Below are 17,123 nucleotides of genomic sequence, written 5' to 3'. Positions count from 1 at the left end.
AAGGGTGGAGGAGAGGAAATGAGAGAGGAGCTGACTGTTCCATGACGCGCGTGTGTATGGGTGTACTGCGCACATCATTGTCACTCCTAAAAAAACCCTTTAATTCATATTACGCTGCATAACATTCAAATCCACTGCCCTGGTAGAATCTCAGAGAACGGGAATCGTTGATAAGGCTAACTCACCTAATGACTGTTACGGAATTATTTGATGAATTGTACCCAGCTACGGGTATATAATATTAATTGTATGTATTCATAGCATTAAGGAGAACTCAAGGTATCTATAAGATGATTGGGAAAGTCCAGTTGAGTCGGACTAGTGTACTGTAGGACTAAGTGTGGATCGTGGTTTGAAGGTCATACTATTTACGTCTGTGAACGTGTAGCGAACATAACTTCCGCAGATATCATATGAAAATACATGAGAACAATGGTCTGGAAAAAGGATGAATGTATCAGAACTATGTGAGGTGTTGGAAGTGACCCAGAAACTATACTTGAAAGGAAATGTCTTGTATGCATCGGTGTGAACTTAATACACCTCGTATCCTCGGGTGGCGTATACCCACGACATGTACAGTGATCAGAGAGTTTTATGTCTGTGTTCAAGTAGTGCAATGTGTGAGGGGAGGATCCCTAATTACAGTTTTAAGTGAAGTGGAGATGTACTGCGCACATCATTGTCATTCCTAAAAACCCCATTTAATTCATATTACGCTATATAACATTCAAATGCACCGCGCTTGTAGAACCTCAGAAAACGGGAAACATTGATAAAGGACAACTCACCTACTCAATGTTCCTAGACCATGTGTTGTATTGTACCCAGGTACAGTTATATCATATTAAGTGTATGTATTCATAGCATTAAGGAGAACTCAGGGTATGCATAAGATGAATGTTAAAGTCCAGTTGAGCCGGACTAGTGTACTGTAAGACTAAGTGTGGATCAGGGTTTGAAGGTCATACTATTTACGTCTGTGAGCGTGTAGCGAACATAACTTCCACAGATATCATATGAAAATACATGAGAACCATGATCTGGAAAAAGGATAAATGTATCAGAACTATGTGAGGTGTTGGAAGTGATCCAGAAACTATACTTGAAAGGAAATATCTTGTATGCGTCGGAATGAACTTAATACACCTCGTATCCTCACGTGACATATACCCACGACAGGTACAGTGATCAGAGAATCTTATGTCTGTGTTCAAATAGTGCAATGTGTGAGAGGAGGATCCCTCATTACAGTTTTAAGTGAAGTTGATACACCCCCGCCATGAACATTCAGCCTTTGTTTCAAGGCGCGATATGTACCTGCCTCGGGTGCCACGTTGATATTATAACCCCATGAATTTACCCAAGAACTAGCAAACCAAGACCTTACCTTAGTGTGTAATTTAGGATTAAAATATGTGTTTATAAGGCATGAGTGACAATATACCGAAAAGTGTTCAGGTGAGAACCATAAGAAACAAAAGTGCAGATTAAAGATTGGAAACTGTAGGCCTACGTGATGAGGAGCGGCGGGGCAATGCCCTCAGTCTTCCTCGTTCTACCATCACCCCAGGTTCCATGCGGTCGGAGTACCTTGCCGCCCGGCCGCCATTATCCCTTTGAGCGTCACAACAGGTGGTGACTACTCCCCGCTATGCCAATCCACTGTGAACCTGTGGATTTCCAGCGCACCACTCCAAATGAATAGTCACAAATCAGGAGACCGTGAGAAACTCTGCGGTCGCCACTTGGAGCGACCTATAATACCAGGCGTAGAAATAGTGCTGGTATGTCTCTAGGTGAAGCCCTCGTCTTTACCCACCGAGGGTGGTGTGCGAACGAGGTGCCTGTTGTGTATACCTAAAAGTCACAAGGAGTCCCATACTTGCAGGTATGGAGTGTACATGTGTGTTGAGATGGTGCTAATATGTATGATAACCGACGGTGCTATATTCCATACAGGTGGAGCAGTCTGATGTGTTAAGGGATAGTGTAAGAAGGAATGACCGAGGTAAGGTGGTCACAGATTGTTATGCAATAAGTATGTGGATGACATGCCATTAATGTAAGAGTCTGGTGCCCACCTGGGTAACCACATTTCCGTTGTTCTTCTGAGGAAGGCCAATTCATGTATATGTTTTTTACCAGTATGTTTTATAAGGAATAAATCAATTTAGACATGTTATGGTTTCACCCTTCTTTACCCTTATCGATCTGGTCAATGGAAAACCTAACCCAATGCCTAGTCCACTCTGCACGCTACCTAACGAGCTACATACTGTCCAGAGGGGGTCTGGTGGCAGCTACCCTTAGAAATTAAGATTAGAGTTAAGTCATCCCCTTAGACTTAGTGACCCCAGAATCTGGCAGTATAGAGATACCCACGCTATGAACATTTGGCTTTTGTTTCAAGGCAGCGTCCCTTGTACCCGGCCTACAGGTGTGAGTTGTTGATATAGCCCACTTAATTTCCCCAAGAACTGTCAAGCCCGAACCGTATTCTAGTATGTAAGTTACGATTAAAATATGGATTTATAAGACACCAGGTCACAATAAACGGGAAAATGGAGAGGTGAGAACCATAAGAAATCAAAGTAAAAATTAAAGATTGGAAACTGTAGGCCTACGCGGTGAGAAGCGACAGGGCACTGCCCTCAGTTGCCTTCGTTCTCCCATCAACTCATGTCAGTGTCCTCCATCGGGCTACATCCCGCCCTAAAAAAGACATATAGCAGTTATTTCAGCTTAAGACTTTGCCTGGTGTATAAAGTGAAGTAGTAATGTGTTACAGGGGGTAATAACCTCCCATCAGGCATTATTTCTCAGTATCCTTCGCTCTCTCATAAAACTCAGGTCCCACGGGGTCAGAGCACCTTGCTGGGCGTCGGCCATTATCCCTGTGAGCGTCCCACCATGTGAGGTGACTACCAGCTATGCTATTCCACTGTGAACCTGTGGATTCCCAGCATACCACCCCAAATGAGTGGGAATAAATAAGGAAACGCTTGAGAAACTCCGCGGTCGTCACTTGGAGCGACCTATAATACCAGGCGTAGAAACAGTACTGGTATGTCTCTTGGTGTAGCCCTCGTCTCTACCCACCGAGGGCGGTGTGCGAACGAGGTGCCTGATATGTGGATCTAGAAATTACAAGGAGTCCCATCCTTGCAGGTGTGGAGTGTAACAGGTGTGGTGAGCTGGTGCTACTATGTATGATAACCTTAGGGGCTATATTCCATACAGGTGGAGCAGGGTTATTGAAGGAAGAAATGACCGAGGTAAGGTCACTCATTGTTTTGCAATAAGTATGTGGATGACACGCAACTAATGTACGACGTCTGTTGTCGAGCAGGTTAACCAGAATCATCGTTGTTCTTCTGAGGAAGGCCAACTCACTTGTATTTTAACGGAATGCAGCATGTTTTATAAGGAATAAATTAGTTAAGACATTTTATGGTTTCACCCTTCTTTCCCCTTACCGATTTGGTCAATGAAAAACCTAACCCAATGCCTGGTCCACTCTGACCGCTACCTAATGAGCTACATACTGCCCAGAGGGGGTCTGGTGGCAGCGACCTTTAAAACTAAGACTATAGTTAAGTTATCCCCCTTAGAATTAGTGACCCCAGAATCTGGCAGTATATGGGCTTGGGTAACGGAAAAACAAAAGAAGAGTGAAACAAGGTGATAAGGGGGAGAAGTAAAGGTGCATCCTCTTACACTTCGTGACATTGAATCTCAGCAGCCATTTCTTCGACCATTCTTGAAGCCCACAGAGGTTCAGGTACAATCAGGAGCCGGTGCATGCCCAGTACTTGCCAACAGTGCGTAATAGAGACGTGACCGGCCGCCCAAGCGGCTAACAAGCTATCAGTGGAGAAGGGGATAAAGGTAAAGTAAAAAGAGGGTTCACACTTGGAGCTGGTAGACGCCCGCCCAGGCTTCCCCACTAGGGGGTACAGCTCAAGGATGAAAAAGCCAGAAGATCAGAAAATTGTCAGGACAAACATTTTTGGAGCGAGAATTGTAAACTTTTGGAATAATTTGCTAGTGTTGTGACTGCACTGAGTGTGAATTATTTCAAGACCAGGCTTGACCAACACTGGAGCAGGTACAGATACATTCTGGAGCCAGTGCGTAACAGAGACCGACCGCTCAAGCGGCTAACGAGCCGATCAGTAGTGAAGATGATAAAAGTTAACGACCTTAGTTGTTGAAGGGCGGTTATATATTATAAGTTCCTACGGACCAGTATTTCTGTTAATACTCGTTTCCTTCCGTACAAAATCTGGCCCCTTGGGGATGATGACCCCGTGGGAGATATAGATAAATATATATAACTGTATATAAACGCGTTGTCTTTGCAAGAGTAATAAATGAAAGTAAGAAAGTAAAGGTAGCGATCATTAAGCAGTTAACGAGAAGGGGTCAAACAGTCCCTAGCGTACACCCGGCCCTGCCCATACCAGTGTCCAGACTCCAGTATCCACACCACCATCACAACAACAACAATAAGGCAAACATTCAGCTGTATGTGACTTACCTGTGTGGTTTGATTATATGAACATATTTCATAGGGCAAAATGGGCCGCAGTTCTAAAGACAAGCGAGATGTCTACTATCGGTTGGCAAAGGAAGAAGGCTGGAGGGCGAGAAGTGCGTTCAAGTTGATACAGATTAATGAAGAGTTCAATATTTTTGAAGGTAAAATATATTGTCATTGTTTTTAATTTTGTGAAATGTGTCTAGGTAATTATTGACGACATACCTGTCGCCGATTTTTCAAAGAAAATTAATTAAAAAATGCAGCAAATTTACTATTGCCGTGGACACTCTTAGTATGTTAAAAAGTGTTTTTTAATTAAAGCTAACCTAACCTAACCTAACCTCAGTTGATAAGAAAGCAAGTTAAAAAAATATTTTTCTATTGTATTTGTGTGTGCTGAGACCGAATACGACCTTCCTTTTTGGCGGAAATTAGCCGTTTTTTTAGCGATTTTTTTTCGTTTGATGTTTTCCGAGAATAAAAAAGTGCCTAAGCGACTAACAAATACACAATAAAGCACGAGAAAACAATAACCAAACCTAACCTAACCTGACCTGACCTAACTTAACTGACTCACCATATGATGGAATCACCTATTTCTTACTTTATTGGGCTGGTTCTTGTTCGTCGTTGCATTCTGGGATTCTTACCCAACGTCACATATGTTGGTCTTTGCGATATTTACATTCAGTCTTGCTCTTAGTACACTTTACTGAGGTTGGAAGAACACCATGCGATCGAAAAAATGCTGTAGTTTCTTCGTTTTTTTTTCCAAAAACTCGCAATCGGCTCCATATACTTTAAGTGACACTCATCGCAGACTTCCATGGTCAGAACTGAAATTGAATTTCAAAATATGAGAGACCAAAAAGAATACTCGAGTTTGATTGGGCCAAAAATACCGCGAATTAAACCCAAAAACATTTTAATTGGTTTCAAAATAAAAAAGGCTTTTGATTGGCCGCGTGACGTGTACAGCAATGCACGCGCAAGATGATTTATGAAGGGGACTCGCGCAGTGTTGGAGGAGAGGCAGACAATAATGGCAGAATGTTAATGGAAGAAAATAGAAAATATTTTGGAAAAGCTATCTCCGTTATTATACATTTCCGCCGGTAATGTAATAGATGAAAATTATCTTATAATTAGGCGTCTTATTCGAATATGATAATAGATTAGTGGTAGGAATGAACGGAGCTACAAGAAAATAATACCAAAACGGGGGGTTAATATATAGGACTAGCCCGCTGGGGTGCATAGCACCGATGCGGCCATATCATCTCACGTCCAGAAATGCCTCAAATTTCAGCATATCATAATAAGTTCTTTCTGTTTAATATACCGGGGAGGTTAGGTAGGTTTGTTTGGTTTGGTTGGTTAGGTCTGTTCTTCATACCCACAAATGTTAAGTACTGTTTATTTTAAAAATATAAATTTTCAACATATTTCCACAAACTACAACAGTGTCCACTATAATATAACAATGAAAGTCTGGCATTTTTATAATTGTTTTCAACCCAATTTCGCTTTCGGATTAGTCTTATATAATTACCAAAACAAGCAGCCTTAGCATTCTCAGGAGACTGTACCAACCTAACTGTGGTGCTCCACCCCTCAGACCCCTGGCATATTAAACAAAGAACGTATTATGACATGGTGTAATTTTACGTTTTTTGTGGATGTGAGAGTGCCGCCTGGACCTAGCGTCTCATAAGAGTACACTGAGAAGAGGATAAAATTTAGCGTCGATTTATTGCTGTGCAAGATGTAGCGCTGTTAATTTACTTTTATCCTCTTCACCACTGATCGGCCTCGTTAGCCGCTTTGGCGATCAGTCACGTCTTTGATTAATGCGAGACTAAGGGCCTAAATATCTACCAATTGAGGCATTGCCCAAGAAATTAATATCATCTGAATTCAGTGATGAAAAATGATAAGAAAAGATCCATCAAAACAAATTATTGGTAAGCTGTGATGGGTATCTCGTCAATATTAACTGGTGTCTTTTAGAGTTACATGTTCAATAATGGTTTGTTTTTCTTACTATTGTCATTTTATTTATGGTAATACTTTAAGACACTGACTTTAGGTATTTTCGGTAATTTATGAGGAAACCTCAACCACCAGAAAATGTTCATGGATTTCCTTAGTTTTTTACTTAATTGTTGTTTTTGGTGATTATTAGTAGTTTAGAAGGAGTGACAGCTTTATGTTTTCACCTGTAGTACAGTGGTCCCTCGGTTAACGAGCACAATCCGTTCCAGCAGGTTGCTCGTTAACCGAAAACATTGTTTCAATGGGTTTTTGGGTAACTGGTTCCAGCTCACCGAAAATTGCCTAAATTCAACAAAAAAGGTAGAAAAGTACACTTACTTTGAGGTGTGTATGTAGAAGGCTCCTGGATGATGATGATGATGATGATGATGGGAATTAGAATGGGGGTGGAGGAGAAGGAAGAAGAGAAGGCATTGGGGTGGAAGAGAAGTCACCCCATGGCACCATTTCACCCATAAAATTTTAGTTCTCTTGATGTATTTCAAGATTATTTTCTTTAAATCAACACTGCACTGCATTATATATTGTCAATATGTAAAATATATTTCAAAATGACCAATAATTTGCTTGGAAACAGAAAAAAGCGTTTAGTAGTTGAAGAGAGTCTCAAGCAAGATGTTACCTCCACTGAAAACAGAGAGAGACTAACGCCTGTCTGGTGTGTTAACAGGCTGGATGGCACGCCAGAAACTAGTTTCTTTACCTTCAATTATGTTCAATAATTGTTAAAATGACTAAAAAAGTTAATATTAAACTTTTAAAATTATTGAATAGTATAAACTTCTTGATATTTACTAAAATAGTAAGGAATTTAAGCCCTAAAACCGATTACTGTATTGGCGGACTAATACTACAGCTGGTGGACCGCCAAATGCAAGCGAAAACATGTTGAAGTCGGCTCGTAAAAAACTCGTTAATCGAGGGATTGCTCGTTAACCGAAGTTAAGAATCTTGTGGAAGGTAAATCGTTAACCAAAATCTCGTTAACCGAGGCGCTCTTTAACCGAGGGACCACTGTATATTTATTTTTTTGTTTTCCTATATCTACAATCATAGATCATCTGTAGTGGGCAGGATGAGGGAAATTGCAAGGTAAAACACAGTGAAAAACTGATCATATTACACTAAAATGATTTCGCTAAGTGCTTTGTACATGAAGAAATTATTTAATTTTTTGAGGGGAAACAATACTTTTAAGCATGTGTATAAATCTTAATACTGTAACATTGGTTATGTTGGAGGAGATGGCTAACACCAGAAGCAGTTGCTTGATTTCATTAATTTTTTCTACAGATATTGTTTGGATGATAGTAAATATTAAAAATAATACCAACATGACGTAACCAACCCAATCCAACTAAACCTACCTAGGTTACCTAACTTTTGGATCTCCTAGCATTTTAAGCAGAAAGAACTTAATTTGAAGCAGCATTGCATAATTTTACAACCTTTGTGGATGTAAGAGTACAATCAGTTGTTGCACTGAAAAAAATACAGTATATAATATCTCCGTTAGCCGCGATTCCTCTTAGCCGGAACTATACGATATCCGGAATTGAAATTTGCTCAGAATTTTTTGAAAACTCTGAGTTTGGGAACGATTTTACAGAGGCTCATTTATTGGAAAATTCTGAACATTTTCCCGGTAACCAGAAAATTCCAGGGATGGGGTATATTTTTTCCAGGTTTGAGAGATGAAAATCATGCACATTTTTCAGAAATTCCGATAAAATTTTCTAGTACCCGGAAAAATTCCGGGGATGGGGGATTTTTCTGGGTTTGAGAAATAAAATAATGCGTCATTTTGGCAAATTCCGAGAAAATTCCAGTACCAGGTCAAACGACCCACAACGGGGCCAGGGGGGCCAAAAAAAACAGAAAGAAATTAAAAATAGAGAAGAAAAAGGTCCTACTGTGTTAATCTACACCACGAAGATGCTGGAAAACCAGCTTTTTAAAGTGAGACAAATTGTATAAGTATGGAAACACAGAAGAAGGCAGAGCATTCCACAGTTTGGCTGTGTGAGGAAAGAAGGATGTACTATAATGGGTTATTCTCGTGTGACTGACATCCACAGAGAAACGGTGGGCACCGCGGGCAAGACGAGTGTTAAGATCCCACGGCCTTGCCGGCGGTACACAGGATGCCAAATCCACCAAACGTTGCCCGTTAAAGTACCTGTAAAAGAGAGAGAGTGAAGCAACATTGCGGCGAAGAGAAAGGGAAGAGTTTGTTGACTAAAAGAGGAGAGTTAATAAGACGAAATGCCTTTGATTCCACCCTATCAAATAGTTGGACAGAATAAGAGCCACCCCAGATATGAGAGCAGTACTCCAAGTTAGGTTGAATGAATCCCTTATATACTTGGAGCAACTGCTCTGGAGTGAAGTAGCTACGGCATATGTACAGCATTCCCAACTTTCAGGAGGCAGCTTTAGCTACATTAACGATGTGTGATTTCCAGGACATAATGGAGGAAATGGTGAAGCCTAACATATTTTTTTCTGAATTTGGCAGGATGATAGCATCCCGAAATGTAATTGGTGGGAGATCATCTAATTTACAAAGTGTACTGTAATTGGTAAATACTGTATTAATGTACAGTACAGTAATCGTAATGTGTAATTTCCAGAAACTCCGGAAGAGAATTTTCCTGGTACCCGGAAAGTTCCGGGTTTGAGATTCATTTCATTACTCGAAAATCTCATTCCCTGTAAGTGCTCTGCACCAATTGTTCCAGCTAACGGAGATATCATTGTGTGTTTCTTGTTCACAGTCAGCTCTCTGCTGCATTTTAAACACTTGTACATCCTTTTGACTACTTTAGTACATGTTGAAAGTCTATGTTTTTCTTTGATACCCCCAAAATGTTCTACACTACTGAGGGTATACACAAACACTTGTTATCTTGAAAATAGGTTCTTATTCTCGTACGGGAGGTATACAGAGGAAACAAATAGACTTGGGCTTCCACACCATAAGGACTAGCGATCTCAACTCTCTGTATCATTCCGCGCTGGCATGTACAGATGCCAGCATTCACAAGCTGAATACATAATATGTAAATATGATAATTCACATACATAACATGGTGCATAATAAATGGAAATATCACATAGGATTAACACATGTTCTGTAATACTTTACTATACATAATTAATAGAGTAATATAAGAATACACAGCTTAAGGTACTACTTCGTGTCCATATTATACAGAAAGATGAACTTTAGCAGATGTTCTTCATCCTCCACAAACACAGATCACTTGTCATATGAAACAGGATGCCATAACTGTGCAGTTGACAAACAAGATGGCTAACTTCTCCTCTAGGAAGAACAATAAGTATACAAACTTACAGTTCAATTAGAATCCAATGATACTCGAAAGAAATTGGATTCAAATCTAACTACTGTACAGTATATGAATCTCAGCCTTTATACTGTACATAGAGTAGGTTATAAAACCATTTTTTGAAGAAATTGATCGTATTTTCTTGCTTAAAATTTAACTGCTCATAAAAGTGTGTGTGTGACTCTGGCATAATTAACCGAAAGTGTATTGTTATGAAAACGAAGGTAAGCACTGGGAGGCTTTATTTAACTTAATGCAACATCAGTATCCATAGATATGTAATGAACAGAATAAACAGGAATTACAAATTAAGAATGACTAAGCTTCAAGTCACAGAATTGGCTTAACACAAATAAACATAACCTAACATAAGAAATATAAGAGAACTTCAAACAATATAATCTAGAGCACTTAACCAACTAAGCATAACACAGCATTCATCCCTTCCTTTAAAACAACCCATCAGCATACAATTACAGTGAGTTCTGCTATAACGCGTGTTTTGATAACGCGAATTTCCTCTAACGCGATTTATGAATTAGGAACGATATTTGTATAACGCGAATGCTTGTTTGCTATAACGCGATTTTTGCTTACTATTTCTCCAATTTTGTGGTATTAATTGTGAATATGGTAAAGAAGAATATCTCCAAGAAGCGTTCTGGTGATAGAATTCCCGGTGATGATCGTAAAAGAAAGGATATAACACTTGAAGAGAAGCTCGATGTTATCAACCTCAAAATCACCCTTCTCCCCCATCAAGTTACATTCATATTTTTTCAAGGTAAAGTGTTACATTTACTTATGATTTCTTTATTAGATATGAATGTAACATTTATTTAGACTGTGCTATCCTTTGTGTTAGGCTAACTACTAAATTTTTTCGATTTCGAGTAATCTGCACCTAACCCTATTTTCTCCATACGCCCTGTTATTTCTATTACGCGATTTTCTATAACACGATATTTTACAAGAACACAATTATCGCATTATAGCAGAACTACCTGTACAGTGCATAATCGCCCAAATAGGACGGCATATGTCTGGAACGCAACGAGCGCTGGGGAGGGGGCTGAGTTGGCGATGCATCTGGCTGCCGATTTCCCTCGTGGTCCGCCATTTCCAGCTGCTCGTCTCTCTCAGCTACCAGGTGTTCATTGAGACATTCATCTAAACACCTTTTCTTGAAGTGTCTCTGTGCCTGATTCAACACCTTTGGGCACGAGATAGCGCAGAGACACTGGTTTCCCTTCCATCTGGAAATCTGACGCTCACATATTGCGGATTAACATCAAGTAATTCCTCCTCATCCACCGATGGATCATATTTACTATAACGTACTTGGCACTTGAGATACACAGTCTTTTGATTCCTTAACCAGGTAGGTATTGCCCTCCCACTGGCGTACTAAACACACAATATCTAGCGATCTCCCTTACCATGTCATCGATCTGTGGTAGTGGATACGTATCTAACAAGGTGAAACAATGATTGTCTGTGAATAATCTATCCCCATTCTCCGTTTGTGGCCTTAGGACGAGACCACCAATGCCTGAGGACGCCACGGAGACTGACTTGACTCGACTATGCCCTCCTTCAGCATGCTAGACACTTCAGAATCAATAAACTTCTTGTCATCATGTGAATAATGCCTCGATTTCACTGCTATTGGATTGCAGTCAGGTGTCAGGTAGTCAAACAATGATGGAAATGGGACCTTAACAGCGGCAAGCCCACACACCGTCAAGGTGGGCATGGAGCCTAAAAACGGAATTTTAACCACTGAGTGTTGCTGTAGGAAGTCGTGTCCAAGAATAGCATCACTACAGAGGTCTGGTATCACAGACAGTCTATTATCACTGTACTTAGTGTTATTGAGTTCCAGATTAGTAATACAATACAGGTGCTCCTCTACTTCAGAACATTCAACTTACAAACTTTCAGAGATACAAACATCATCACCTGCCAGAACAGGTGTCTAATGTGGATGAGACTAGATTATTTTGAAGAAAATTCCAGATAGAACAAACATTACCTAAGAGGAGAAGAGTGAGCCATGTTTTAAGGCTGTATTAAAGGGTATAGCTGTACTAAATAACCGTAATTTTTTCATTTTTTACAATATGTTTGGTATGTACAATAGTATAGTTGGACTTATAAACAAGCCTCAGGAACGTAACTTGTTTGTAAGTAGAGTAGCACCTGTATTCCAGAACCCTCGAGGTTAGAGAACTATTTGCCATAGACATATTTTCCACACAAGGGAAGAATTTCCATCCATGCATGTGTACAATACTAGAGCTGACAAAGCTTTCAGAGCTACCAGTACCAACGATTGCAGTGACAGGAACTCCGTTTATCTTAGCTTTCATCACAGCCCTTGACAGACAGCCAGGAGATGCAGCAGAGAGTGTTGCCAATGTCGAGAATGATTCAGAGGTGGCTGCAGAGGTGAACTTAGCAGATCGGCACACTTTAGCATAATGGCCTTTCTTTTTGCAGTTGAGACACAGTACATCCCTTGCAGGACACTTGGAGCGGGGGTGTCTACCAAGACCACAGAAGAAACCTTTCAGATTGGCAGCAGCCACATTTACTGGCTGTTCAGGCTGGTCAGTTGGGGCAGATGTGGGTGAAGCGCTTCGAGGCAGATTTACAATTGCTTCCCGATTTATAGACGCCATTGCCCCATTAATAGTGTCAGGTTGCAGATATGAAATAGACTGCTTCTGGGCCATCTCCAATGTATGGGCCTGTTCATATGCAGTCTGCAAGTCGAGTGTTTTATTCTCAAGCAGGCGCTGTCATATTTGGTGAGCTTGAAGTCGGTTAATGAATGCATCTCTGATGTAATTGTTGCGTGCCTCCTCGGTTGAGACTGCTTGAAAATTACAGTCTTTACTCAGGGTCTTCAGTGCTTGCAGGTACTGGTCCAGAGTCTCTCCAGCTTCTTGACAACGAGTTGCTAAAACGTGTCTGGCAAAGATCTCATTTTTAGGTTTGATGTAAAGCTCCTTGAGCGTGTTGACAAGAATTAATTTTTCAGGTGTGACTAGAGTGGTAGACTTGTGTGCTGCACCTGGAAGCTGGAGCCAAGTATTATCACGCACTCTAAGGTCAGTATGAGGCGGTCTTGCTGAGTAAGTATCTGAGGTCAAAAAGTTGTAATTTTCTCAATTGGTTGTGGAAATGACCCTTGAAATAATTCCACAATGTCCATCACTAGTTACAGTAGCTACTTGCTTCCTGTAAGTTTTTTATTCAAATTTTTGGTGTTTTTCTGTAATACTGGAACTGCTAAACCAGTTACTGGTTAGGTTTAATTTATAATGTCATTACAAGACATTAAATAAGTTTTGGAGATGGTGAACAAGTCATCTGTCCCTCCAGTTTCTTGTCATAAATACAGAAGTTTTTTCTTAGGACACATCCCTGTTTTTCTCTTAATGTTAATTATTTACAGATTTTTACCTTATTTCATGCTTGGTTTTACTGGGAACTTGAGGGAGTGTTCTATACAGAGAGAGAGAGAGAGTTTTTTTGTTTTTACTTTTATGGCTTCTCCTCATGATATACAGGTTAATTTATTAGAATCAAGACTAACACATTCATTATATACAGTTGTTGAGTCTCTGTAGCTGCTGAAACAGCTGTGTTCTGCTATGGTGTTCTTCAACACTTCATCATACTGTATAGTTGCAGCCATATGTATTCTTTTCCACTCTTTCGGTTCGCCTGTTTATGTAGCAATGTCGGAGACATACACTGTGGAACCACTGGGCTCATAGTTTAAGCATCTTTTGTTGCTTTTAAGCAAAACATAATACTTGTAGTCAAATATGGTAAAAAAACACATATGGTAAGTTGAGGTAAAAATGAACAATTCCCAAAATGTTCATTTTTTTAAGTAAATAATTTTTTTTTTTTTTTTTTTGTAGGTGGCCTATTTCATGCCTCAAAAGTGCTGTAAAAACTATGTTTCTATGTCTGCTTATTTCTGAGAAGAAAATAGAAAACAAAGTATAACAAATTCATAAAAAAAACTTTTCCATGTTTTTTTTAATTGTGTGGCATCTGATGAGTATTCATTGTTTACAATATATAATTTATGTGTATAAGCCATTAAGCTAGGGGGTCTGGAGTGAGCGGTAGCTCCTGCATTTTGTAATGTTTGGCAGAAATTATTTATACTCACTAATGACATAAGTATTTGTGAGAGGATTTTCCCATTATTATTTATTTATATGTGTTTTGTGTGTGTGTCTACACACACACACACACACACACACACACATATGATATATATACAATGCTATACATATATACAATCAGAAACAAATTATCACAAATGTTGAGTCTACCCTCAAGTGCACTCTGTGCTTTGTTATTAATAAAGCACGGAGTGGACGAGGGTAGACTAAACATTTTTAATACATTTGTTTTTGATTGTTTGTGAAAGGCGAAACACTCTCAATCATTGATAAAGCATTGGGCTTCTGTCACTCAACGGTCGAAACAATTTTGAAAGACTAACAGAAAATTCTTGAATATGTAAATGGATCTACACCAAAACACTCAACTGTGATAACAAAACAAAGAAATATATTGTTAATTGAATTGGAAAGATTGTTAGTGATATGGATGGAAGATCAAAATCAACGGGATTTGCCCCTAAATCTAGCCTTGATTCAGGAAAAAGTGAGAATCTTGCATCCTGACTTGAAGACTAAATGTGGTGGTGAAAGTGATGGGGAAGATTTTGTTGCTAGTCGGGGCTGGTTTAATTGGTTCAAGGTAAGGGCAAATGGTCTTTGGAAAAAACACTGCCCACAGTTTGTCTACAGTTTCAGGGGCTTTGAAAATGATGCTGGGGAAGTGACACAGACAGTGGTAGACCTCCAGCATGATATTCATGAGGATGATGTCACACAGTTGCTGGAGTCTCTTGCTGAAGAATTAAGCAATGAGGACCTGATTGAACTGGAGAAGCAAATTTTGTCAAGATGATGTAGAGCAGTGCTACTCAAAGTGTGGTCCGCGGACCGGTGCCGGTCCGTGAGCCATCGTCTGCCGGTACGCGGAGAGTTTTCAGAAAAGAAAGAAACGATAGTCACGTTCCACACCACGTGACACTGCCGGGACATCTGACTCGGTCTTTTTTTTTTTACATTTTCATTGTAGTTTTTATATTTATTATGGCTATATTTTTCATTTACTCACTCATGTTAAAAGTCATTGCTATGCAACTAACGAATGCGATATAATGAACAGCAAAACAGCGAACTGAAATACGTATAACAACACCTTCATGATGATGTGGCGTTTGACTCTGTGGGAACCACACCTGGGGATATCAATAGGGCGCATCACCTTGTGTTGCCAGAATTGCCACGGTTCTCGGCCACCAGTTATGCCATATCCACCCAAAACATAAATCTTTTTATTTTAAGTATGGTAGTTATTTAATTTCGGATAAAATAAATGTATGCATCCCATTAAAAGAAATGGCCGATTTTTTACTATGCGTGCCAGCCGTGAAGGGTGTCACACAGCTGGCAACCCTGCTATTCCACACGTGTGGATCAGCAGTCTGTGATGTCAGGTCACAGGTCAGTGGTTAGTTACCATCAAGAAGTGGAACAGAGAGCATCATACGGGTATCTGCGTGTTTGTCATTTGGGACCTCATCCCAACCCACTTTTATATTCATTATATTTTTCCTATATAAAATAATATTACTGCGAATGTTCAAATAATATTTTCTCTGATCGTAAACAATTAATTGTATGGCACAAATATGGTACTGGTCCCTGGCACACTGGGAAGACTTGTTATGTCAATGATGATTGGCCTTAGAATGAATAAGACATCATGTCTTCATGTTTAGTACAGATAGTCTCAAAATGCCCCTGAAATAGGACATATCTCAAAAGATTTTCCTGGGGAGGGGCCTATAGGCCCCGGGATTGGCTCGCTTCGCTCGCCGGTCCGTGGCACATTGAAAAAAAACCATGTCGGTCCGCCACATCAGATAGTTTGAGAAGCGCTGATGTAGAGGAAGCTGAAACTCCAGAACCAAAGTGATTCATCACAAAAGAAATGGCAGATGGTTTCATGCTTATTGAAGAAGGTTTGTTTAAATTTGAACAGTGAGATACCAACACAGCAAGATTCATAGAGGTATTACTGAATGTCTATGATGCTACAGAGAAATTTATGACAAAAAGAAGAATGTTTCAGTTCAACCATTCCAAATTAAGCCTCTGTCACAGCTACATGCAAGCCAGTCTCAGGTTTCAATGTAAGAGTTAAACTTAAATTTTTAGTTTTCTTTACTGTATTTTGTCATTCAATTTCTTCTTTTCTCTTAAATTAAGGGATTCGAGATATATAAAAGGACTTAGGCTATGATATAGTGCACAAAGAGTATGTTTTCCGACTTATGTACATTTCCTACTTAAGAACATCCTCAGGAATGGAAGTCGCTCGTAACCCGGGGACCCCCTGTACACATAACATGGGGAAAATCAACTTGGTGACAATTAAAATGTAAACATAGAAACTGGCAAAACATTGCATACCAAGAATATAAATGGTATCCTGAAAACAGATACCAAGTAATAAATCAAAATGTAACAAATAATTTAAGGACAAGAAGAAGAGGACGGAGTAGTGATGAGTCCGGTGGTAGTTGATGCAGGGGCTAGTGTAGGTAATGCAGGGAGTTGGGCACTAGATAAGTTGTGGGGCCCATTGTTTCCTTTAACCCAAATGAAAAACAAGACAAAATAATGCTGTATAGGTATATTATAGTAGGAAGCCATAAAGTAGAGAGTATGATGGACGTGGCTTTATAACCAGTAACAACATTGTATTGTAGGATAAATGACTCTGACTGAGAAATGTCATAAACTATCAGATGTAAATTCTGAATTAATTTGTGGTTTCTTCATATTTGTTTCATTATAACCACTGACAGGTGCTTAAAGTATGGGCCTGGTTGTTCCAGTGTCTGTGTGTGTCTCCAACGGTGCCACATAACTAGGAAAACTAAAAGAGCCTGGCAAAAGATATATGGCTGCAACTGCAGCTAATGAATATATTGTACAGCTAAAAAGTTTTTTTTAGTTTACTTTAGTTTGTACAGTAATTTGGCCTAACTCTTGGTA

The 17,123-nt window shown here is 39.7% G+C and overlaps 1 protein-coding gene across 1 annotated transcript in view; it reads left to right on the top strand.

Moving 5' to 3' along the window:
* The first annotated feature begins 4,267 nt into the window (after positions 1-4,267).
* The window catches only part of LOC121876244 (putative tRNA (cytidine(32)/guanosine(34)-2'-O)-methyltransferase), a 30,754-nt gene continuing 17,898 nt past the window's right edge, over positions 4,268-17,123 (top strand). The window contains exons 1-2 of the mRNA XM_042381257.1: positions 4,268-4,704; positions 13,001-13,070. Of these exons, the coding sequence (XP_042237191.1) occupies positions 4,584-4,704; positions 13,001-13,070 (191 nt within the window). The 5' untranslated portion in view covers positions 4,268-4,583. The remainder of the gene's footprint in view (positions 4,705-13,000; positions 13,071-17,123) is intronic.

This window comes from Homarus americanus, unplaced genomic scaffold (genome assembly GCF_018991925.1).
Source record: "Homarus americanus isolate GMGI-L3 unplaced genomic scaffold, GMGI_Hamer_2.0 scaffold34921, whole genome shotgun sequence".
In the NCBI taxonomy this organism is placed as follows: Eukaryota; Metazoa; Arthropoda; class Malacostraca; order Decapoda; family Nephropidae; genus Homarus; species Homarus americanus.
This window is presented reverse-complemented; position numbering and strand designations above follow the sequence as displayed.